The following is a 25,048-nucleotide window of genomic DNA, read 5'->3' on the forward strand; positions in this document are numbered from 1 at the left end:
GTCAAGAATCGAACAAAATTCTCTATTGATAGCCAAGTACCCAGTCAACAGACAATAAAGTTGGTTGAAAAATGTTCTATTGATATTTTTCGCATGAACTTCTGTTGTTCACTATCTCTCCTCTCCACGTCGACATGTTTACTATGTAAGTTTCGTTCAACTTACATTGATATTGAAGCATAAAATGTACCGAGCGAAGAGTATCGAAGAATATCACTTTAACTTTTTTACATAAACTAATAATAAATATTTTTGCTTTTAGTTCCTTTGTAATTTCAATATATTAATATTTTTTTCAGTATGTCAGGTAAGTCGAAGGAAGTGAAAGGAAGAGAAGAAGGAAGTCGAAAGTTTTATATTATAATCTTCTCCCGACATTTCGAAGACTGCAGCCCTCATGGTCACGCGGCGGACTCAGGTGTTGGTCATTCAAAAAGTCAATTACAATATCTACCGACATTTTTCAATTATACAATTTTGTTTTTTAAATTTAGCTGCTGTTAATAATCCAACTGGCATAGCATGCACCACGACATATCTCGACTGTAGAGAAGTTGTCGATGTCGACTAATATTTCGTTTTCCCGACATGCACGCGACGATCGTTAAGTTTCATTGAAGACAAAGTTTACTCTAAGGACATACCGATGTTGCCCGAAGTTTGAAGTGTGAAGAGAAAACGGGTCCCAGTTAAAGGTTATATTCTTACGTTATAACCAAAAAGATAGATCAAACAATAGCTAGCATAAGGACCCCCACACATTGGGAGAGATTTCCAAAAAAAGTACTCTGTTTTTTTTTATATACATGTCAGTATAACCTGCCGTAATGTAAATAGGTCTCCTAGACAAAAAAAAAACATAATATTATGTATATCATTATAAGTATTTATTTTATTTGGCCATAGGAATTCTGTATCTAAAGGTTCAAAGAATGTAGTAAGTATGTAGTTCAAGTAATTATAAAATCGGCTAATGATTGATTAAGTTTACGGCAGAAGTATTACGATATTTATTATAAGGTAAACAAACCGTTGAAGACCCACCTAAATTTAAAATCTTCATAAAATAATATTAAAAAAATACCTTTTATTAAATTGCAACATATTATAAAAGATCTAAGAAAAAAAATTGCAATAGAACACAAAGAAAATACCAAAACATAGATGGGTCTTATTAAGAATCGAGCTTTTTCGGTCACACTACCATACAGGCTGATATCGAAATACGGCTTATCGGAACAAGTTACTTCTACAAAATATCAAGTAGCTACGCGACCCAGTTTTCCAAATCTGTCGAAAAACCGTCAAGCGATGGGTAAACGAATTCTTGAGTGAAGAACACGATACTTTTTTATTATTTAACAAAAAGCATAGCACAGAACACAATCATTATAAACAATACTTAAGCACTAAATTACATTTAGACTAGATTGTCTTCCTTAAACCTAAGCCCTAATTGAAATTATACTACGGAAACACTCTACAAAAACAACTATAATTAATCTGCTTATACTTAAACTAAATAGTATTACCTATAAACTACTTAATTTTCGAATACTATTTAAAACAGGTCCGGCCTGCTATTCATTATGTCAATGGTACCATATTTAACATAGAGTTCAATATAAAACCTAGTCATCCTGATATGGGGTCATAATAGGATGTATAATAGGATGAAGCGGCGATAGCCTAGTTGGTTGTGCAACGGACTGCCAAGACGAATATCCGCAGGTTCAAATCCCAAGGGCACACACCTCTGACTTTTCTAAAATTATGTGTTTTCTTTGTGAATTATCGCTTGCATGAACGGTGAAGGAAAACATCGTGACGAAACCTGCATGCCTGAGGTGTTCTCTATAGGAATTTCGAGGGTGTGTGAAGTCTATCAATCCGCACTAGGCCGGCGTGGTGGACTAAGCCCTAATCCCTTTCAGTAGTAGAGGAGGCCCGTGCCCAACAGTGGGACAGTATTTAATACATGGCTGATATTATAATAGGATGTATTATTTAAGATTCGGCAAACGTAGTGTAGGACTCCAGCAAGGTGTGACGATCTGCGAAAGGTCGCTGGCAAGAACTGGATGCAACAGACGGTGATAAGGTAAAATAGCGCATATTGGAGGAGGCCAATGTCCACCAGTGGACAAAGATATAGGCTGATGATAATAACGCTTCCAAGAACTGAATTGTAAAGGTCTTCATGGAATAAAAGCTTATAACTGAGACATCAGAGTTCTTATAAGATCTAAACTCATCTCAAATCCGATCTATTATAAACCTACCTTGAGAATTCTCAAAATATTAAATACACAGTGGAATAAAACACCTCTCCCGTTTTAGAAGTTTGCCACTCAAATTACAAAGATACTTGAAATTAGGCACTCTGGTTGAAATTCGTAATTTATAAAAACAATACTAAAAATTCAGAGGCTTGGCTTGATTGTACAACCTAGATTCCTTTGGCAAATTTTTGAATAAAAAATACAAATCTCAAATTTAAAGCCCGGTTTACACGGTACGCGTGACCTCAAATCAAATTTCAATAATAATTAAACATTATTGATTTCTTGAAATATTTAATTTATATCTAAGAAATTTTAAGGCCATATGTATATAACTTTTATCGCCTTTATAAAGATGGCAATTTTATTAACGAAATATTTGAAATTACAAAAACAGATTACATATAATATGAACATATACACAGGATCACGCCTTTTCCTTTTTAAAGGTAGGCAGAAGTTATCACACCAACTTAGTAAAGTACATTCAAAACAAAATGAAACACTAATCTATCTCATTCACATAGAATAGTAACTAGTAGTTATAATGCTACCTGAGCGAAATTAATGTTTGTCAATGGTGACTGACGGGCGCTATTGCTCTAAAATTTTCATAAACAGAATACAAATGTAAAGCTACTAATTATTCTGGGCAAAATTAATACCACATTTTACTTCAAAATTGGGGCCACGCTTATATCAAATGTCATTATTTACATAATTATTCCAAATAAAGGGTAAAGGTATCCAGTGAGGACACAATGATTAATAACGGTTACTTCGCATTTCGATATTTAAAATATGGTTTGACATTTGATATTCAATGAATGAAATTGACAGTATTTTAATCTTCTCCTTCTTTTACGTTATGGCTACCACAGTTTACATATCGGTGAGTTTGTTAATGTCGAGTAATAGCAGATGCTAAACAAAAAAAAACTATAAAATTAGATCGCCATTTTTCTATCCAATATTTTTATATTTATTTCTAATCAAATACTGAATTATCGTGTATAATATGAATTAGATTAGGAATTTTATGAGTTGAAGCATGAAAGACAGCGCGAACATTTTTTGTTTTAAGAAGAAGAATGAAGTCACAATAAATTACATTAGAAAGAATGTTTCGTTCATATTTCTTTAATTTCGATAGTGGACGTTGACGCAAACCTTAGTAGAGTCTTGGGTATAACAAATATAAATATTTGAAACCGGCCTAACCCACAAATTCTGATAAAAAGAAACATTCCAGTTGAGAAACGTCTAAAAAGGTTTTGTTATGAAGACCAAATATCCAATCCCAGACGTGCTCAGACGCTTTTTAAGAGTAAACTGGGAAATTTACCTCTTTACCCTTAGTAGTTTACTTCGACATGTTAACGTTTCATGTACCCTTAAGAACTCGATCTTCCAAAAAAATATTGTTTACCAAAAAGATTTTGTATTTCACAAAACTTCAAATCATCAGTGCTTTCATACATTATTTACTGTGTTTATATTGAAGTAGATAATTGAAAGGGTTTTGTACAACACATGAGAAATAAAAACAATTTTGAACATTTAAGATCGAATATTCAATATTCATAAAATAAATTGTTTGATAATAATTATTATTTACTGAAATGGAAACATTATATTCGTGAGGATATTTACAGATCGGAAGTATTTCGTTCAATGAAATATTTCAATGAATTCCTTTTTTTAATTATTTATTCCTAATTTTACTTTATTTTAATTTTTTTTACAATATAAATCTAACGAAAAAATATTTAAGCAGCAATTACTTCTGAAATTATCTCTCAGATAAATATCGAAGCACAAATACCCAATATAAATTTAAAAAGAAACAAAGGCAAAGGAATTTGCGAACATCCTGTTATGATACAAGTTAACTCAATCCCTCTTCTGTCTGGATTAATTAGCTTCAATTTTATCGCGTTTAATTTATTATTCATTTACTTTTTTAATAGTCCGACCTTTTAGGAAGGTTTCAAATTTTGTTTTTTTATTTTCCATTTTGTATGCCAATTACTTTGTTTTCTTAGATTCTTGTAAAAAGAGGTTACATTAAATTTTAATTCTCTAAGATTTCACAATAAATGCTTATCCTTACCTAAATATGCCTTATTATTCTATCAGTTTTAATACGTTAATCTTCGAAACAGATTTGCCAATAATAAAGCGAATTTCTTTTTAGCAGGCAAAATATTTTTACGTATTTGTACGTTTTATACTACAAAAGGGCTGAAATTCAAGTCAGCTCGCCAGCAACACTTAGTACGGAAATACATCATAATATATTGTTTAATTAAACACTAGACCTTACATATTATCTTTACATAATATTATAAAAGCATATCCCCCGCTGCGTCTCTTCCCGAACGCGATAAACCCAAAAACTACAAATCGGATTTCGATGTAATTTGCTATGGAGATAGTTTGAGACCTTAGGAAGGACATTTTTATCCCCGAAAAATATATATTAACCTTGAAAACTCTTTTCAGTGGGCGAAACCGTAAGAAATGGCTAGTAATAAATAAAGCATACCTATTCAAGAGCGTAGTTGGAATATTACATTACAGTGTTAGTAATTAAAGTTAGTAATATATTTTAATGGGCTGTTACCGACTCTCAAGAGACAAGTATTTATTTATTTAAGTATTGAGAAGGCTCTTTGACTACCTCGGTGGCGTAGTTGTTATTGTACACGGTACGAGTACGGCTACCGCGCTGAAGCCCTGAGTTCGAATCCCGGGTCGGTACAAAATATTAATAAAAGTGAGTAAAATCATCAAAGGTGAGTAGAAACGGGTAAAAGTGGATGTACGAAGCCACACAGACGTGAAATAACGACCAAGCAATAATTAAAGAATAACATTAATATTCTTACGCTAATATTTGAAACCATTATCGCTAATAAATTGTTTCATCATCAAATTCAGATGCAGGCGAGAATTTTTACATTTTTTCTTGAACGTCAGAATATCGATATTTTTTAATCTGTCAAAAGTTTGGTATACGACTATTGTTTAATCCAGGCGAGTTTTGCATTTCAACATGGGCAAGACTTGCCTTGCCTACAATTTCCTTGCAAGAATCGCACATACGCGGTGAGAACATTGCTCTGTCTTAAAGAGGCTTAACAGCGTCCCCAATTCTGCACTGGTAATCCATACAGCAGTAAGTCAGAAAATGCAGTTCTCTATTATATATAGATTTAACGTTTTAACATTTTTTAACAACTCAAAACTAAAATAGTATTTAGTACTTATAACAAAAACTTAACTTATTTATTAAAAGACAACAATTTTAACCTTTTCCCTTCTGATAAATCCGGCCCGCGTGCCGATGCAATCTAGGTAGACTGTTAGGCCGCTTGCACACCTCTCGCGATTCCCATAATCGCTGATGTCTCGTCCTCTCTCAGTGGCCGTCTTGAGCCAGGTGTTGAGAACCTTTAGAGGGTCGCCCTCAGCATAGCCACTTAAGGGCTTGTAATGCCTAAAGCACTCACACGCAAGACCGATGTGTTTGTATAAACCGGCCCTGCTAGGCAGACAAACGTAAGTCAAGTAAAAAAAAATTAATCAAATTAGTTAACAAATAAGCAAAAGAGCAAGAACATAAAAATATAGCTGACGAAATGCAACGGTTGTGAACGTCCGTCCGATTCAAAGCAAAATGCAAGCAAAAGTATATCGCCAACGCAGTGGTCCGCAGGCGAGCCGGTTCAGTTTCGCGCCCTTTTTCTTTCTTTTTTTTTCACACGACTGACCACGTTACTCATTACAGATTATCTCATCGTTCTAACTGCTGTTTATAAACAAGAAAATGCATTTATAATTTGTGTAGATGTATGAAACCAAGATAGGAAAAAAGTTCGTTTTAACGTACATTCCAAATCAGTAATAAAAAAAATCCGCCTTTTACACCGCCCTCTCCATTACCAACCAGTACCTACAGCATTATCCTTAATATATCGTAAATTCTCCGCTCTATTCCGTCTTATGGCTGCCATACATGCTACGGTCCATCGGAAAGGTCCACCGGTGCAGGTATGCCTGCGCAGGTAGACCGAAATGTGTGTGGGAATAGACCTGTGCAGATTTTTGAACCTGTGCAGGCGACCGGCGCAGGATCGAAAATCAATTCTTTCAATTGTTACCTGCGCAGGCATACCTGCAGAGATGACCTCTCCGGTAGACCGTAGCGTGTATGGCTTACATTAGATACTTTGATATAAAATTCAAACACATAATAACATACATTTTTGTTTTCATTATATGATCTTGAAACCCATTAATACCAAGCAATCATTAACTTTATCTAAAATTCCGTTTGAAACAACGATCAAACATTATTCATGTCTTACCTACGCTCTCTTAATAATACCAAGTTATAAAGATCACATTGTTATTTATGAATGTGTTAGCTTCGAGAATAATGAATTACTTGTACAGTCACCCACATAAGTGGATCAACAAATTCAAAACTCCACATCGTCTGTACACTTTTGTGTTCGTACCAGATATTTCTTTCTACACTAAAATAAAAGAGAAGTGACTTATTCCATCGCATACGAAGAAAAAAAATGTACTGTAGGTTAATTTTATTTTGAATTTGTACTACTTTTGTGACTGACTGTACGTTATCGATTAGGCCTTTGTTCTGTTTGAGATTATGTGTAGGCTCGTGGGATCACACCTTTTCTCATTTCAGATAGGCAATATATTATATTTTTTTTTTATTCGGGGCTTGGCAAAGTGACCTTACTGAAGCTAATGCTAAATGTAGTAGGGACTAGATAGAGTGCCGATTGGCAAGAAGTACTTATTCATATAATAATATCAGCTCTAGATCATATACTGACCTACTGCTGGGCACGGCCTTCCTCTACTAGAAAAAAGAAGAAAGAAAGAAAGAAAATAAATTTATTTTGCAACAAACACAAGTTACATACACATTACAAACAAACGAATCAGACGAAAAAACACTCAAAACTATACTTGTCACAAAAGAGGCTTCAACGCAGCCAGTGACAGTGAAGCCAGCGCTGGTCTTCCGTTGGACCATTTACTACTGAGAGGGTGTAGGCCTTAGTCCGTCACGCCGGCCTAGTGCGGGTTGACAGACTTCACATACATTCAATATTCTTATAGAGAAATTTTCAGGTCTGGTTTCTCACAATGTTTTCTTTCACCGTTAAAGCAAGATATAATTTATAGAAAATACTTGCATGACTGAAAAATTCAGTGCGTCGCTTTGGATTTTGAACTTGCACTCAAATTTACTATATACCAACTTTTGCTCGCAGCTTTGCCTGCGTGAATGAGTTTCGGGATAAAAGTCCCGCTATATTTTCCCGTGATAGAATGTAGCGTATGTCCTAGAGTCTCAAACTGTGTCCATACAACGCTTAGTCTCCACATCGTACTGTTATGCGGGTCCCCCTAATTGTCTTTTTAAAAAAAAACACCAAAAATATCCGAGACACAAAATCACTTTTAATCAATTCAATATTACAGTTATTTTTGACACCTCACTTTTCTTTTACGTTTTCGCTATAGTATGTTACCCGTAACGCGGAATTAATGCAACTGCTCGGGCGCCGCGATTGCTACTGTTTTATATTATTTTTAATTGCAAGGTTTGCAAATTTGGTGATAGAAAAATGAGTTATAACAGTACGCGCTCCCATGCAGGGGGGACATTTGTCGCGGCCCTAGGCACACAGTTAAGTGTATACCTCGTGGTTGTAATTTCACATTGAGACCTATGAGGGACTCGGGAACATTTCCGCTCCACTTCACTCCGCCCGTCCTAACAATTCCTCTTCCTTCCTCTTCTTTCCTCCCCTATATCTCCTCTTCCTTTCTTCCTCCAGGGCCCCGCAGTCACTAAGCTGGGGGAAACCAGTATACCGATCGTAGGTTTCCCTGGGTGATGACTGCAGGGTTTGTACTTAAAAAAAATACCATGCCCATACCATACCTACGAAATTCGTTCAGTGTTTTCTAAGCTAATTTATACAGACAGACGCGGCGCGGGAATTTATTTTATTATATGTAAGTATATCCTATCTAAATATACTCCAGATAAATTATTTTGAAGTAAAATACAATACCCATTCTTTACTGAAAACGTGTAGCCGAATGGCATATATTTCCACAATAGTATTATTTGTTCCACAATTTATATTACATACGTCTAGACAAACTAAACATTGGCAAAAACAAAACTGTAACAAATACATCGAAAATATATCTATCTTCGCCTATTTTATTACAAGCTTGATGGTTTTTTATATTATACAAAATTTTTATACAACTATGAATAAGTCTTTTTAGGGATATTTGTAGCTTGGACTACAGCTTACGAACTTATTCGATAATAAAAACCTGATCAAAATAAGGTCACGAGTTTCCAAGGCTGTAGGAAAAATCATTTTTTTACACACACACGCACACACACACACACACACGCACGTCAAGCATCCACGCACCAGGGCACTCACTTCTCGTCAAATGTCTTCCGTCCCATGATGAGATAGGAGGCGAGCTTATCTCCATATCAAATTCCAGATTCAGGGCTGATACTGAGCATAAAAATCCAAATATAACTTTGCCCGACCCGGAATTTGAACCCAAGACGTCAGAGCGCTGCCGTACCGCGCATACAGTACAACTACGCCACCGAGGTAGTTTGTTATTTTTACTTGTGTTTAATTTTTTCTTTGTACTAATTTAAAAACTAGGGGAACACAAACATTTTGTTTATTTTAGAACATATTTGAACATGATGTGGTTCATATAAGTATTTTTGTAATAACCATTAATTAATACTTAACTAGCTTTTGCTTGCGGTTTCGCTCGCTATATATTTCCCGGGATAAATAGCCTACGTCCTTCCTAGGGTCCCAAACCAACTTCATAACAAATTTCATCGAAATAATTTCAGTTGTTCAGCCGTGAAAGCGTAGCAGACCGATAAACGGACAGAATTACCTCGCATTTATAATATAAAAATTAATTGCAATAACTTTCTTTATTCCCAAATAAATACAACAAAACAAAATTCACAGTTGTCAGTTTTAAAATTTAATCTTGATTAGTTATCTTGAAAATGTCTCAAATCCCATTTCCCTTTGATTCAAGTTGATTAATTCGAAACAACTTATCTCATAATATCAAAAGGACGAGATTCGTGAAATATACATTAAGAAATAATTGGATACCATTTTCATCTTAATATCGCTTCATTGAATTGAATTGATTGGTAGGAAAACGTTCATTGAATCAAATCTATCAATTTCTCTTGGAAGTCAAATAGTTTCTCCGTAATGGCTATTCAAACAGATCTTTTAAAATCACGAAGACTTCTAAGCTAATACTTTTCATCATTAGCCCTATATTATATACTGTCCCACTGTTGGGCACGAGCCTCCTCTACTACTGAGAGGGATAAGGCCTTAGTCCATCACACTGGCCTAGTGCGGATTGGCAGAATTCACACCTTCACGCCCTCGAAAATTCCTATAGAGAATTTCTCAGGTATGCAGGTTTCCTCACGATGTTTTCCTTCACCGTTAACGCAAGCCATAATTCACAAAGAATAAACACATAATTTTTTAGAAAAGTCAGAGGGTTGTGGTTTTGGGATTTGAACCTACGGACATACGTCTCAGCAGTCCGTTCCCCAACCAACTAAGCTATCGCCGCTTGTTCGCCAAGTAATGTGTAACATTATACCTGTGTAAACTGTGTATTAATTAGTTAATAGACCTCACTATTATTACAATCACTCCCGTATTAATTACGCAAATAGATCATCAAAGACAATGCTTTTTATGGAAACATTTTTTAAGCCTACACGATACAATGGGCTTTAAATTAGATACAGTGCTTTTCAAAGAGAAATAAAAGCCATTATAGTAAGATTATAGACTGTCTAACTAACATTAAGCATTTTTTATTAAACTGTAACAGTAGAAGAAACGTCTGAAGCAAGAGTTGTCTTAATACAAACTTCTATACAGTGAAAGCCTTAAGAGTTAAGCAGCATAATAAAGGGCAACTGCCCTATACTATACAATATACTAACTACGATATACTAAGTAGTATATCTGAAGTGTCAGAAATCAGTGAGGAGAATTAGATCATATAGATAATATGTCCAAAAATTGCCATAAAAAAAATTCATGTAGTATATCAACGAAATATTGACTTTGTATTGTACGACACCTATGTTGCCTGAATATACAAAACATATTGTCCTGAGGGCGTACAATATAAAACTACCTAACCTCATATTTATATTAGTGTATGTACACGACTTGAAAAATGCGGCTATATTATTGAACATGACCAAACCTGTATATTTAGTCATGCTGGTGTTAAGGTACATTTTATATCTGCCCGTATAGCTGCCACCGTGTTGAAACCCGCCGTAGTAGCCCACGTAAGTGTGTCGCCGGAATCAGCCTGTGTATATGCGGTTCCAACAGGCCGACATAATTATGTCGTCTGTCGAGGGGTAATCATCTCCAGTATGTCAATATTATATTGGATACCACTACACTTACCATCAGGTGCAGTGGGTCACTCTATCCTGTCCGATTTAAAAAAAAAAACGATATCCATAGTAACAGTTGCTATTTTGATCTTACCTTCGTGAAATTCATTAGAACTCGCAGATTATCTTCGTAAAATATGCTGATAAAAGACGAATTTCTTTGTAAAGGAAAAACGTTCTTCGCTGCGTAGAAACTGAATACCCATTTCATTTTATCTGACAAGGTATGAACTGCTTACAAAAAGGCCATGTTGAAGTTTTTAGCTTCGTTGCATAACGTGATTACCTTAATCTATGTAATGGCTGTGATTTAGCCGTGAAGGCGTTTTGTATGATTTGATTCCCGATCTATTCAAAATACTTTTAATTTAGCTGGGGTATTTCAATTTATTCATATATACTTCAATATATGCAGAGGCGCAACCAAGGCACCCATTTTTCTACAAGTGTATTCCGTCCCATGATTTGATAGGAGGCGAGCCTATCACCATATCGGGCACAAATTTCAGACTCCGGCCTGATACCGAGCAGAAAACACAAACATCACTTTGACCGACCCGGGATTCGAACCCAGGACCTCAGAGCTATGCCATACCTCGCATGCAACACAACTACGCCATCGAAGCAGTTATTAAAACTTACGTGAGATATAATTACTAGATAGCAAAACGGTTTTGCTCATTAATTCTTAGTCGAAATCGCCCATGAAGATGATCTACTTAATAGGCTGAAAGTGGTTGGCGATTCCGAATAAGAATGCGTGAGGAAAACCGTTTTGCTATCATATATTGTTAAACACTCTTTTTACAGTGAACATTATATTAGCAAAATAATTATAGAATACAATTTTTGACAACGTCCAACCAGAGAGAATAATAGAATAGTCGCTGCGTGATATATATCTTCTGTTCCGCCAGCCTGCCCGAGCAGCCGAATACTTCCGGAAACGCCCGATGTCATCGGCTAGGATAGCGGCGCGTAACAATATATTAATGTTGTTATTTTTGCTTATATTTATAGGGTCACTTCTTATCATACGCCGAATACTCATTAAATAGTTTACAAACTCTATTTAAATTATAAATCACGAGGGACGAGACATAAAACATCTATGTAATTGTAGTAAAACTGAAGCTCTTCAACTACTGTCGATATTATGAAAATTCTTTAAAATGCTAACTAATTTTTATTCCGTACAAACTGACGATCGGATTTTTCAAACTTATTGAACGGAAAGCAATATGAAAGTTTTTATTGCTAATTAATTAACCTTACTTATGAGATTAAACTTACTTATAAATACGATACTTTTTTATAGGTTTGGATATTTATTAGGAGTAAATGCAGAAACAGCTAAACGGATTTTGGTGAAATTTGACACACGCATAGAACATGTCCTAGATTAACATCTAGAGTACTTTTTATCGCGGTAGTTTGCTCTCTTATGAAAAAAAATGAAATTTAATAAACATGGCGTTGGTGTTCAAATGCCGCTATGACAAGCCTCACAATCATTTAGGCTTTTTATAAGACTTTTACGCGGACGAAGTCGCACGAAACACCTAGTACTTTTATACCTAAATAAATCAACAATACAAAATCATAATAAAACAAAACGTACATTTTCACACAATCTCAGATGACAGGCGTGTCATTATCTCCGAAATGGAAACTTAATACCTTCAGATAATGGAGGTTTTTGCCTGACGTTTACATTTCTTCTTATTAAGCGGGAACAAATATATTATACGTACTGTAATTAAATTGCCGAAGAGGTTGTGAAGGTGTAGGAGTAATTCATACAGCATTTAAAAAAGAACTCTAATGTCTACTGTTAGAAGTTAGTTTATGAATTTCGATTTCACCTATCCTATTTGACATTCGGATGGACCGCGAAAGTAGACCAAACAGAGCAGAAATTATGTTTGACATGCTTGCAGAAGAGTACCCAACAGAATATCGACTGACGAGAATCCCTTGGCAGTTGATGAAACTATGCCGGCCTGTTGGAACCGGATATACACAGGCTGACTGCGGATCGCCACATACGTGGGCCAATATGACAGGTTTTAACACCTTATGTAAGGTGGTCGCTATCTGAGCGGATATAAAATATGTCCTATCACCAGCAAAGGTTGTTTATCTTAGGGCGCTGTGCAGTGGATAGATGTGAGCTGGCAGGGACTCATGATTTCCTCGAATTTTTCGAATATTCTCAATAAAAATCTTAGTAATTCAACATCCAATACCGTGTAAAACTATATTTTTTTCTCCTTTAAAAGTTGACTATTAATATCTCATCATTTACATTTATATTTTTTTAAATGCATGATATGAAATTGCATCGAACTCTGACAATGTGATGTCATTTTCACGAGATGGAATTTCTGCATCACAGAATTGTGAAGTCTCACGAAGCGTATTGTATTAATAGCTTTATTGACATCTAATAGCTAGGAAGAACTATTGATATATGCCAAATGGAAGCTAATGGCACAATATCATGCAGCATGAATGAACCAGCATTAATCACATAATCCGTTGTCTGACAAATTGATGCGACAAAAAAACGCACGACTTTTTGCAGGGTAAGGTTCATGGTTTCTATCTTTTTCTTGCCTCAAAAAAATTAAAATTATAGATTTGAAATAAACATACATACTTGGGTATGTATGGTATAAGCTATTCAATAAAATCCATTGTACATAATGTAAACATGTTTTACGCATCCATTACTTCTAATAAATCACTTATAACCCGAGGTTTAAAATAATCTCTCAGAGCTTCTGAGCAAAATAGACTAAGTATAAAACAACTTACCCAACGCGAAATCGCACGCAGGCCCAAAGAAAACATGCGCGCAATCATTATACGCGTCGATCGCCGAGATGACGGCGTACGCGGCATCACAATCTGTGACGTCATACGTCAGCCACTCAAAGTCCACGCCTGCTGGAAACGCTTCTCTCACGGCTGTGTCCTGCATGGCCAGTTCCAGCACTGGCTCAACCTACAACCAGGAGAATGATATACAAAAGTTCCTCGAACACCTGAGTAGATTGAGTGATGAGTTAAGAACTGTATGGGCGATGGAAATCGTTATTATTCGATTTGTTTGCTACTCTTTAAACAAAATCTGTAGATTTATCAAAATGATCTCAATCTGCAAAAAAAATACATGTGTTCATGTTTATGGAAACTAGGGTTGCATTAGGTTAAACTTTTGTTTGAGTATGTGAATCTATTTCAGCTTATGTAAGCGAAAAATTCTAAAACGAGTTTACTAAAACATACTCATGCCGACCGAAGCCGTGAACAAGAACTAATAAAAAAGAAGACTCAACGCAGTGAAGCGTTTACTTCAAAGTTTTAAATAAAGCTTTCATAACTGCAGATAAAATAAGAAAGCAGTTTATAATTAGTTAGGTCGGTAGGCAACGGTTTGGCTGTGCCTTTAGCATTGCTTTACTCTATGGACGGCGAATGCTGCTCACATCAAGCGGACGGCTTGCTCGTTTGTCTACTAAGGCAATAAAAAAAGTTATTAAGTTTGCTGTACAGTCTACTCAGTGCTGATCTATACTGAGTTCAGTTGAATCCATAAAAAATAGTCAATTACAACAAAAATACGTCAGCATTTTTTGTACAAATAAATGAGTTAGTATAGTTGTTGTTGCGAGATCTTTCTGCGTCAAGCAATCTAGGAATGGGCAGGGCCGATTCTGACATGACTTTCATTATTTTCAAGGTAATAAATCAAATATTACAGATTGAAATAAAAGTATGTTTACGTAACTAGCTTATCTAGTTGTAAGCGTCCCTATCTTTAAAGTCGAAACGCCTCCTTAGTTCATTATTTTGTCTCCCGCTTTGCTATGCAATTAATATTTTCAACTCCTCCCTATCTTTCTATTTGATTAATTTCGTTGCAGGATAATGACAAATTAGTTTTCCCTGAGACTCACCGAACTTGATTGCTCAGTGTCATAAAATGCGTGCCACTGTTGATCCTGGATTACAGGAGTTGTAGTGGTAGGTGTAAGGGCGGGAAAGAAAATAGTAATAGAAAATCCTACTAATATATTTACAATATAATTTAAAAACTACATATTTCTATAGTAATAATATGAACTCGTATCAATATGAACTATCTAGTTACCATACGTATAATCTCTCAGGCGGACAATATCTCATCTTCCATCTAATCTTCAAGTAGCAAATTGGAATCACCTCTACTAAGGCGCGTATCGAACGAAAATTTTTCTATTCTTTCTTATACAGTGTTCAGGGAACGTTATTTTTTAAACCGATGCTTGTCTTTTTTAAAGTTTGAAGCCTTTAATACATTGCAAGTACGCCGACAAAGAATCAAATAAATTATACAATTTGCTGTTATTGCGATATCAGTATCAGCGACCATCGTACACTAAGTGTAAAACCCATCATAAATTTATTAATAATTATCATTCACGCACGGCGGAAGGTCCCAAGATTATAGGAAGGAAGGAACACGTGCCCAGGCAAACTTTTCCAAATCCCAATGGTGCGGCAAAGTTAACGAACCTTTTGGATCGGGCCGTGAATTTAACCATCGAGCTGTGCCTTCGTATGGCAGTACGCGTGATTCTGCTAAGAAAAGGGAAGGAGGGGATCAGATTGAAAAATTCTTCAGAGCATTCGCTATGACACAGACAGTAGAAGTTCAAGACAAATCAAAGACATTAATGACTATAAAAATCAATTATGAAAATGTTTGAATCATAAATGTTATTACATTTTAAATGATTATCTTAATGAAGCTAACATATAGAATGTATTTAGGTTTTCTCTAAAATGTTAAACTATTGTATGCTATTATAGCTGTACTGCAATTATAAATGTATAACACCATAATCCTGTGTACCACAATAAACATGGTTTGAATTTAGAACACGCTTAAAGAAGCAACATCCCTCCGCAACTGTGAGGTATAAGTTGTTATAATACTCACAGCAGCCAAGCAGGCCCCATAAGTAGTATTCTTCGGCAACAACAGCGCTGCTCGTATCCTACAGCGTCCGTGATCGTCGCACACACGCTCACAGTCGCGCAGCCTCGGCTCCTCGCCGCGACAGTTCTGCCCGTCCACGAGCACGCATGCGCACAACAGAATAAACACACACCACATTTTCACTTAGCACTATCATTACACTGGTAGGCGCTCGCGCGATGAATTGACCGATTGCATCTGTAACAAAAAGTTCAGTTATATATCTGCCTGGTATTTTGTTTGCATTATTTGTTTTGTTGAGTAGGAAAATAATAATGTATTATAAGATCTCGTAAATAGGGAATCGTTTTCGGTGTACAAATGCATTGATGTTATTGTACCTTTGATGATGTCGTTGTATAGTCATAGTATTGTAAATAATATAAAAAAAACTACACATGAAAAACGTTGTGCATGTTAAGATCTATGATTTGTTACTCTTAAAGAATTTTGTATACAGTGGAACTCACTTATTCCATTAGCGAAATCTTCGAAATTTATTTATTTACGTCGTCATTATTTGGGAGCTGCGAGATCTTGCCTTTTAAGTAATGCAATATTCACTGAAATCTTTAACACTGTTACTACTAAGTAGGAGAGCTCAGTTAATTCTCCTTGATAAAGTACATTTTCCACAAATTACAAAATCACGTACAGAATAGTAAGCTTAAAACTCGTACGAACCAACTAACGTGACAAATAAATTCCAAACACGTAAGTATAGCGAGATAGCGCAACGCTGAGATCGCAAAATGCTGACTTCAAAACTCAGCAGTAGTACATTATGCTAATCTCAAAAACGGAAAATGCTCCATACAGAACCCGGTCAGAATAAATAAATAGAAATCGACAGATTTTATATTATTCGTTGGGATACAAGAATATACATACTAGAGCAATTGCAAATTGAATGTATCCTCGTCATATCTTCGTACGAAATTTAGTCGTGCGAATTCGTGCGTTTTCGTATTCTTCCTAACACTGTGAAATGTGAATATAGGAACTTGTATAGTATATAGTCGCGCCGCGCTTTGACGATTCGTATTTTCATAAGCAAATTTGAATAGGCTAGTAAAGTAGCGTCGCGCTATGACTATTCGTATTTTCATAAGCAACAGCATGGAGAGCATATATGCAGGTATTTTCGAATCTCCTTTAGTCTACATAACCGCAACTCAAGAATTTATTAATCTTGAGACAGAGTCGTAAGAATATCCTCGCTATCCATCTCAAGATTGCAATAAAACAAGTGCGCAATAAACAACGGATGCTTTCTAGTTTAATATTGCAAGCAATAAGATGTTCATATCGCATTATGAAACAATTTAATTTGGTTTTATTGTATTGCATTAAGCGTCACGATGTGGAACCTCTTTGAATATAAGGCGATCATATACAAGTCAAGTTTTGCTGGTGTTGGGATATATTTTATATCCGCTCGGATAGCGACTACTACACAAGGTGTTAAAACCCGCCATAGTGGCTCACGTATGTGTGTCGCGTTCCAGGATCAGCCTGTGTATATCCAGTCCCAACAGGCCGGCATAACTGTATCGACTGCCAAGGGGTAATCATCTCTCGTCAGTCGACATTCTATTGGACCCCACTCCACTTCCCATCAGTGGGGTAACATTGTCGTGCATGTATTAAAATAAACTACACTTTGTAATGGTGAAAACTAGGTACCTATTATAACGAAAAAATCGAACAAGCAGTAAACTAGCACGATGTCTCGTCTCAAAGATATGGCGATAGCTTAGGATCTATCGCTTCAAATATTATGTTAGAATCAACCAATCTCTGAAGTTTGTGGTTTCACACGTTTCCGTCAACTTATTAATAATTAACATTGTAAAAGAAGCTAGGAAAGGTCAGAAAATTCCCTGGGGCAGAATCAGACAGTACTCAATAATAATAATAATAATAATAATATCAGCCCTATATTATATACTTGCTCACTGCTGAGCACGGGCCTCTACTACTGAGAGGTACTCAATATTGGAAGTAAATTTATTTCTCATTAACATGCTATAGTAATGATAAATTTATTTGTATTAAAAAACAGACAAACGTTAAATGTTACAAAACACAGTGTAAAAAAGTTACAGAGTAGTTCATTGCATTACATTTGTCACAATAAGAAAATGATCTGCTTATATGCTCGTAGAACCTGTGTCATATTCTATAGACACAAACGTCCATATAAACTATTTGTTCAAAATCTGAACTAAAATGGCAAACAAAACGTCACCGTTATTACCTATTTATTCAATTGCACAAGAAATAATTTTACTTATTTAACTAATATTTTTGATTCACATCAAGGTTTACACTTAGACTCGAGTTCTTATATTATGAGTGTCACTCCGTAGTCCGTATATAACTTCACGCCGTCAATGTTGAAATCATACTAAAGCCAGGTGTACGGATTGCAGTACAGTTGAGTCGAACACAATGAGTGTACGGAGCGCCAGATCTAGCACGTACTACATATACAGGGTAATTTTGACATTGCGTTACTAAATGAAACCACATACTCGTCTTCAACTTTGCTGACGTTTTGCCAAAAATCATCCAGTAATAACGAATATTTACACCAAAAATCCTGGTTTTAGTTTTCTGATTTTTTGATAAATTTGTAGTTTAATGCGAATATGGCGTGTGCGTGAATGTATTTCTGACTGAAAGTATGATGTTGCCGCAGCGACGAATTATCTTAGAGTAGTAGTAATGGCATTAAAGCGCGCACAATTAAAATTACTTTTTATTAATATTTATTTGGTCGAAACTTACACTTTAATTTACATCTACGGTTCAAGTAACTTATTGTAAAGTGTTATTTCGAAGTAGATAAGTATGTAGTTTCATTTGGTAACGCGATGTAAAAATGACCCTGGATATCACATATTTATGTAGTACGTGATGCTCATTAATCTATTAGTAAACTAGTTAAGTTAGTAGCAACTATGACTCAGAAAAAATCCCTCTTCAAGTACTCATTAATATAGGTCGATACAACCTCTTATAATCTCAAGTGCTTTATACTAGGTTTCGCCCCCAGATCTGCTCGTGTTTGTGTCGAAAAAAAACATTCTTAAGACTGTAGGTTCAAGTGAATAATTACTCAAAATGATATATGGAATTAAACTTATTTTAATTAACTTTAAAAATGGAAATTGTCAATTCAAAGTCAATTTTTTTCATTTTTAAAACATGAGTAATGAGTTAACATAGTACATACACAGAAATGCAAGTTGTTCAAATATAAATCTATTGTCCCATCACGTTTGGCCTGTGTGGCGTACAAATTACAATAAGTAAAAAGTACAAACTATAATTTATGTGGACTTCGTTTAAAAATTAACTTATTAATATTTGCTGGTAGGATACATTTTTTTTATATTTTAGGCTGCCTTAATGCCAAGAGCATTCTCATATTTATATCCACTCAGATAGGGACCATAGTAAACAAAGTGTAAAAACCCGCCACAGTAGCCCACGTAAGTGTCGCGTTCCGGGATCTGTATCTCCAGTTCCAACAAGTTCAATAAGTGTAGTTTTAATAAATAAATTCCTATTTAAGTACAAAGTAGACACAGCTGGCCAGCACTTATAGTTATCAGCGGTGACAAATATCGATAACGTGTTTATTTCTGTCTTTGATTTGACGATAAATATAACTCCAACGCGTGTCGTGGTTGATTGCGACACCAAAATAATGTTTTTTGTCAACTATAGGTATGGAGTAGTCTTTTGTTTATTTTTTGTCCCGTTTAGGCGTCAGTTATACGGATTTATTTACAATAAGGCACGCTAATAGCATTAAATATTGTAAATTTCCGTGCAATAAAATATGGAACAACATCTAATGATCAGTATTTTGATCAAAGTAAGCAAGGCGATTTATTGGCATCAATTTTTTTTTGTATAAATTATCAATTTTCATGCCTATAGTTTTATTTTTCAAATATGATAATGTAGATCTTAATGTCTTAAAAAATCTATGCGCATCAAAAATGTTTTTGTATAAATTATATTTTTTTTTCTAATGGTTTTTTTTTTAAATATTTTAATGCATTTGGATACTCTCTTAAGAAAGATTTCTTGAAGCTACAGTGGTTAAGAAAGCTTCTCTTACTGCTCTGTCTCTAAAATCCACCCTCTGTACAACGCAGGTTTTATTATAACCGCATGCAAAGGTTACTTTACCAACTTTTTTATCATTACTCTACGTTTCTTAGCCTGACAAGGGCCAGCTTATACAAACACATCAAAAAAACAAGGTATAACATCTGATGTGAGCTACTAATATGCACACAGCATTAACCACTGACAACTTATTTAATTAAAAATTAAAACGTAATATTAGGGAGGGAAACGCGGCGATAGCCTACTTGGGTGTGGAACGGACTGCCAAGACGAATGTCTGCAGGTTCAAATCCCAAGGGCACACACCTCTGACTTTTCTAAAACCATGTGTGTATTCTTTGTGAATTTATCGTTCGCTTTAACGGTGAAGGAAAATATCGTGAGGAAACCTGCACATCTGAGAAATTCTCTGTAGGAATTTCGAAGGTGTGTGAAGTCTACCAACCCGCACTAGGCCAGCGTGGTGGACTAAGACCTAATCCCTCTCAGTAGTAGAGGAGGCCCGTGCTCAGCAGTGGGCAAGTATATAATACAGGGCTGATATTATTATATTTGTAGTGTACTGGCTGGTACGTTTTTCTTAATATAATGTTTTGTTTCAAAGAAATTTCAGTTTGTAAATAAATGGATTCCGAAGTACAAACTCAGAATATTATTTCCATGTTTTCTGGAATTCTATAGTGGCGACGAGGAAAATTGAGAACATATTGTATGTAAGTTATCTCGGAGGAAGGGTATAGCGTGTTAAAATGTCGATTGGAAAGGTATCAAAATTCGACGTACAAAATGGTACGTGGTCAACATATATAGACCGACTGGAAATGTATTTCAAAGTAATTAATGTGAAAGAAGACATGAGGTTACCAACTTTAATTGCTGTAATGGGCGAAGAGGCCTATGAACTATTAGTCAATTTATCCAGTCCGAAAAAACCCTCAGAATCCGAGTACGAAAAAGTGGTGGAGCAGATGCGGAATCATCTGCAACCCACACCATCGCCTCTAGCGGAGCGCTATAAATTTAGGCAGAGGAGACAAGAAGCCAAGCCAAGAAACTGTTGCCGTTTACGTGGCGGAATTAATTTTTTTGCGCGATGGTTGGCCAAGAGACTGTGATATCGAAGAGTTTAGACCTTATTTTAATCGGAAAGATGAACTCTATGAAGAATTGAGTTGCGTGTTGTGGGGGCATAGATTATTGATTCCGGTGAAGTATAGGGAAAAAGTTTTGAGGATGCTCCATGAGCCCCATATGGGTATAGTTAAATCCAAGGCTATGGCTCGTAGTTACGTATGGTGGCCCGGACTTGATGAAGAAATAGAGCGCATGTGTCGTAGTTGTGAGATATGTGCTGCTCAGGCGGATGCTCCGCCGCGGCAAACTCCGAGTATGTGGCCGTGGCCGAATCATCCATGGACCAGGCTGCATTTAGATTTCATGGGGCCCGTATTTGGGAAAACATACTTGATCGTAGTGGACGCTACATCTAAATGGACGGAACTTTTCCATATGAGTAATACAACAGGACCGAAGGTCATAGATAAGTTATGTGAACTTTTTAGCAGATGGGGCCTACCCAAGCAGATCGTTACGGATAATGGGCCCCAGTTTACGTGCAATGAGTTTGGTAGTTTCCTTAAATCTAATGGTATAGATCACGTTTTTTCGGCGCCATATCATCCTTCCTCAAACGGTCTCGCGGAAAATGCAGTGCGATCCTTAAAGAGGGTTATTAAGAAAGCAGTGCAGGCTAAGGAAGAAGTTGATAAAGCACTTTATACTTATCTTTTACACTATAGAAATACTGCGCATTCGACTACGGGAGAAAGCCCTGCAATGTTAATGTTAGGTAGACGGTTACGGACGAAGTTAGACGTTTTAAGGCCAGACAGGGAGAATTTTGTAAGGAAAGCTCAGCAACGGCAAAGTGGAGCTAGAAAAGGGGTACACAGATCTTTCGATCAGGGTGAAGAGGTATGGTACCGTCAGTATTTGAGTGGAGACAAATGGGTCCCAGGCAAAATTCAGAGATGTTTAGGGAATACTGATTACGAGATTGTAGGCAGCCGGGGAGAGTTAGTTCACAGGCATATAGACCAAATTAAAAGGAAGTTTCATAAAAATGAATACCAAATTAGAAAGGAGAACGCTAGTTTATTCCTAGCGATTCCAATGAAAAGGGTGTCTCAACTTCCTAATGCAGGATTAAGGTCAGCACTAGGTTCAGAGCCAGCCACTTTATCATCGGTGCAGGGGCAGAGAGTGTGCGATTCCGCAATTCATACTCCGGTCAGTAGACCGATCGCGACGCGGTCTCCGTTAGTGGAACTTCAGGGTAGTGCCACCCCGCTATCACCTGAATTTCAGGACGCCTTACCGTATGAGCCAACGACTCCACGTCCCAGGCAACGCCCTATTAGGCAGTGTAGATTAACAAACGTTCCTGATTATAGAATGTGAGGTATTATCATTTTAAGTTGTAGAGTTGAGTGTTTTGTTAATTTAGTATGGAGGAGTGTAATGTACTGGCTGGTACGTTTTTCTTAATATAATGTTTTGTTTCAAAGAAATGTCAGTTTGTAAATAAATGGATTCCGAAGTACAAACTCAGAATATTATTTCCATGTTTTCTGGAATTCTACAATATTATATTATTATTATTACGGAGGGTACAAGATAATATTTAGTACTTAAAAATGAAATTATTTCACTATACGAGTGCACAACCCTCTGAGGTATTTGTAAGCATGTCAAAAAATATTTGTACTGAGTGATGAAATTTCGAGATCCTACAGGCCGGCATAATTGTGTCGACTGTCGAGGGGTAATCATCTCTTGTCGACATTCTATTTGACCCTACACCACTTACTATCAGTCACTTTGCCATGCTTGCATAAAAAAAGAGGGTTCGGAAATACGATTTGGAACGTTCATTAAAACAATGGTATATTTTAATAACCGCAAGCAAAGGTATACACGATTTTGTTACTACTTTCTTTTTTTTCTTGTTTATGATTGAATTGTCTACCTAAGTGTTGATATTATATAGTTATTTTATTCTTTATTGTGACATTGTCTATGAATAACGCTTCTAAAATGACTCCCGAAATACAATTAATACGTTCGGAAGTCATAGGATTCAAAATAAAATGTACAAATTAGGAGGTTCTCAATTCGTGTATTGTATTTTTATGTATTTAGTATTTACATCAATTTCTCAGATTTATTGTCGATTTTCTGCTATTCCATTTTTTTCTTGCTTTGAATGACGAGACGAGTTTGCTGTTCGCCTGATGGTAAGCGATACGACCGTCGATACACAGTACAAACACCATCCAACTCCTTGAATTAAAAAGTATTGTTCAGTACTCCACTGTGCTCGCCATCCTGAGACATGAAATGTTAAGTCTTACTATCTCGAATGGTTACACTAGCTACAATGTCCTTCAAATCGGAACACAACGTGATTACACACTGCTTGACAGCAGATATACAGTGGTACCTACCCAGACGGACTCTCACATATGAGATACCACCAGTACTGCCATTAATTATATAATCATAGCAATAAAGATTTAATCATTCATTTATTCACTATAGCAAATATATATTTTTTTAAATAACCATTTATTACCGTCTAGTACCAATTCCCCTTGAAATATCACTCGTCTCTCATATAAGTCACTTCTTGCTAATGGCTGCCGATATCGATAATTAAGTGAGAATTCCCCAATCCGGTATTTGATTGAATCAGGACCCTTGATCATATGTGACCTCTCAATTATCGAGGCCTTTATTGGACCTTTGATTCTCGGTATATGTCCAATATAAATTGTCTTTAATAATATAAGCAACTTTATTTAAGTAATAATTAAATATTCTCACGTTCCCTATCATAAGCGCAACTATGTTCACCTACGTGATAAATAAATCATTTTATTTTATTTTTATTTGAAGGACGGCCAATAAGGATTATTTTTGAAAAAGGCTATGATATTATTTTGATATTTATATATTGGCATGATATTAATATAATTTACGTCTGTTTTTTGGTAGTCGCGGTTTCGTGCACAAGTTACTTGTAATTTAAGTGAAGCAATTGGTTAGTAATTATATTATTAATAAATGTAATTATTGAATAGCACTGTACCTAGAATTTATAGAACTAATTAATTATGTATTGGATTGTGTAATGCAAAAATTAAGGCAATAAACTGACTAGATAAAGGTTTGATGAAAAGCAACTAATAACTAATTTGTATGAGTTTTTATTCAAGTAAAAAAATTTATTATATATGCCAGTAGTACAAAAATACCATGAAAAATAAATTCATATAAATCTTTCATTTGTTTTTGTGCACTGTACTTCTTCTAGACACTGTTCAACTTTAGGTTTCACTTTGACGTCAATATTAGGGCGACCGCTAACTATCCATTAAAATTGAAAAAATTAATCCAAGATTTTATTTGTATATTTGTAGACTGAACATTTTGCAAACACTGTGTCTTTGACATCTGCTTAATAATAGCTACATTAGGACGGTTAGTAGACTAGAGTCCTAGATAATTAGACTTAGCCAATGTAAGTAACTCACTACACGACGTCACGCCTCGGTTGCTCAAACGGCTAATATCTATTTAATTTTTTAATTAAATCAACTATGATTATATAGAAAGTTAAGGCGGTAGATGCATGCTCATCATTGAATTGTACAGTACAACTGCGCAACTAGGAACAATAAGTCACACTTACGTACAATTGGTACTCAAGCGCGGTTTCCATTTACTGCTAAAATAGGAGACAAAATGGCGTCAATCAATTGTCAATATATCATGAACAATAGCAATTTAAAAATTAATCAATAAGGTTCATAATAGTTGTGTATAGATAGTATTGTACGCAACATATCCGCTGCAGATCAGTGATCGTATTTTATAGTATCTGTCTGTATAGCTGTTATGATATATGTATAAATCATAAATCATTCTTCTAAAGTATTCCAGACCGACTTATTG

At 35.6% G+C, this 25,048-nt stretch overlaps 1 protein-coding gene across 1 annotated transcript in view; it reads right to left on the reverse strand.

Annotated features, from left to right (window-relative positions):
• The window catches only part of LOC115440485 (atrial natriuretic peptide receptor 1), a 362,779-nt gene that overhangs the window by 291,405 nt on the left and 46,326 nt on the right, over positions 1–25,048 (reverse strand). The window contains exons 2-3 of the mRNA XM_030164819.2: positions 15,845–16,081; positions 13,675–13,864 (exon numbers count right to left, since the gene is read on the reverse strand). Coding sequence (XP_030020679.1) covers positions 13,675–13,864; positions 15,845–16,021 — 367 coding nt within the window. The 5' untranslated portion in view covers positions 16,022–16,081. The remainder of the gene's footprint in view (positions 1–13,674; positions 13,865–15,844; positions 16,082–25,048) is intronic.

The sequence above is a fragment of the Manduca sexta genome, chromosome 6 (assembly GCF_014839805.1).
Source record: "Manduca sexta isolate Smith_Timp_Sample1 chromosome 6, JHU_Msex_v1.0, whole genome shotgun sequence".
In the NCBI taxonomy this organism is placed as follows: Eukaryota; Metazoa; Arthropoda; class Insecta; order Lepidoptera; family Sphingidae; genus Manduca; species Manduca sexta.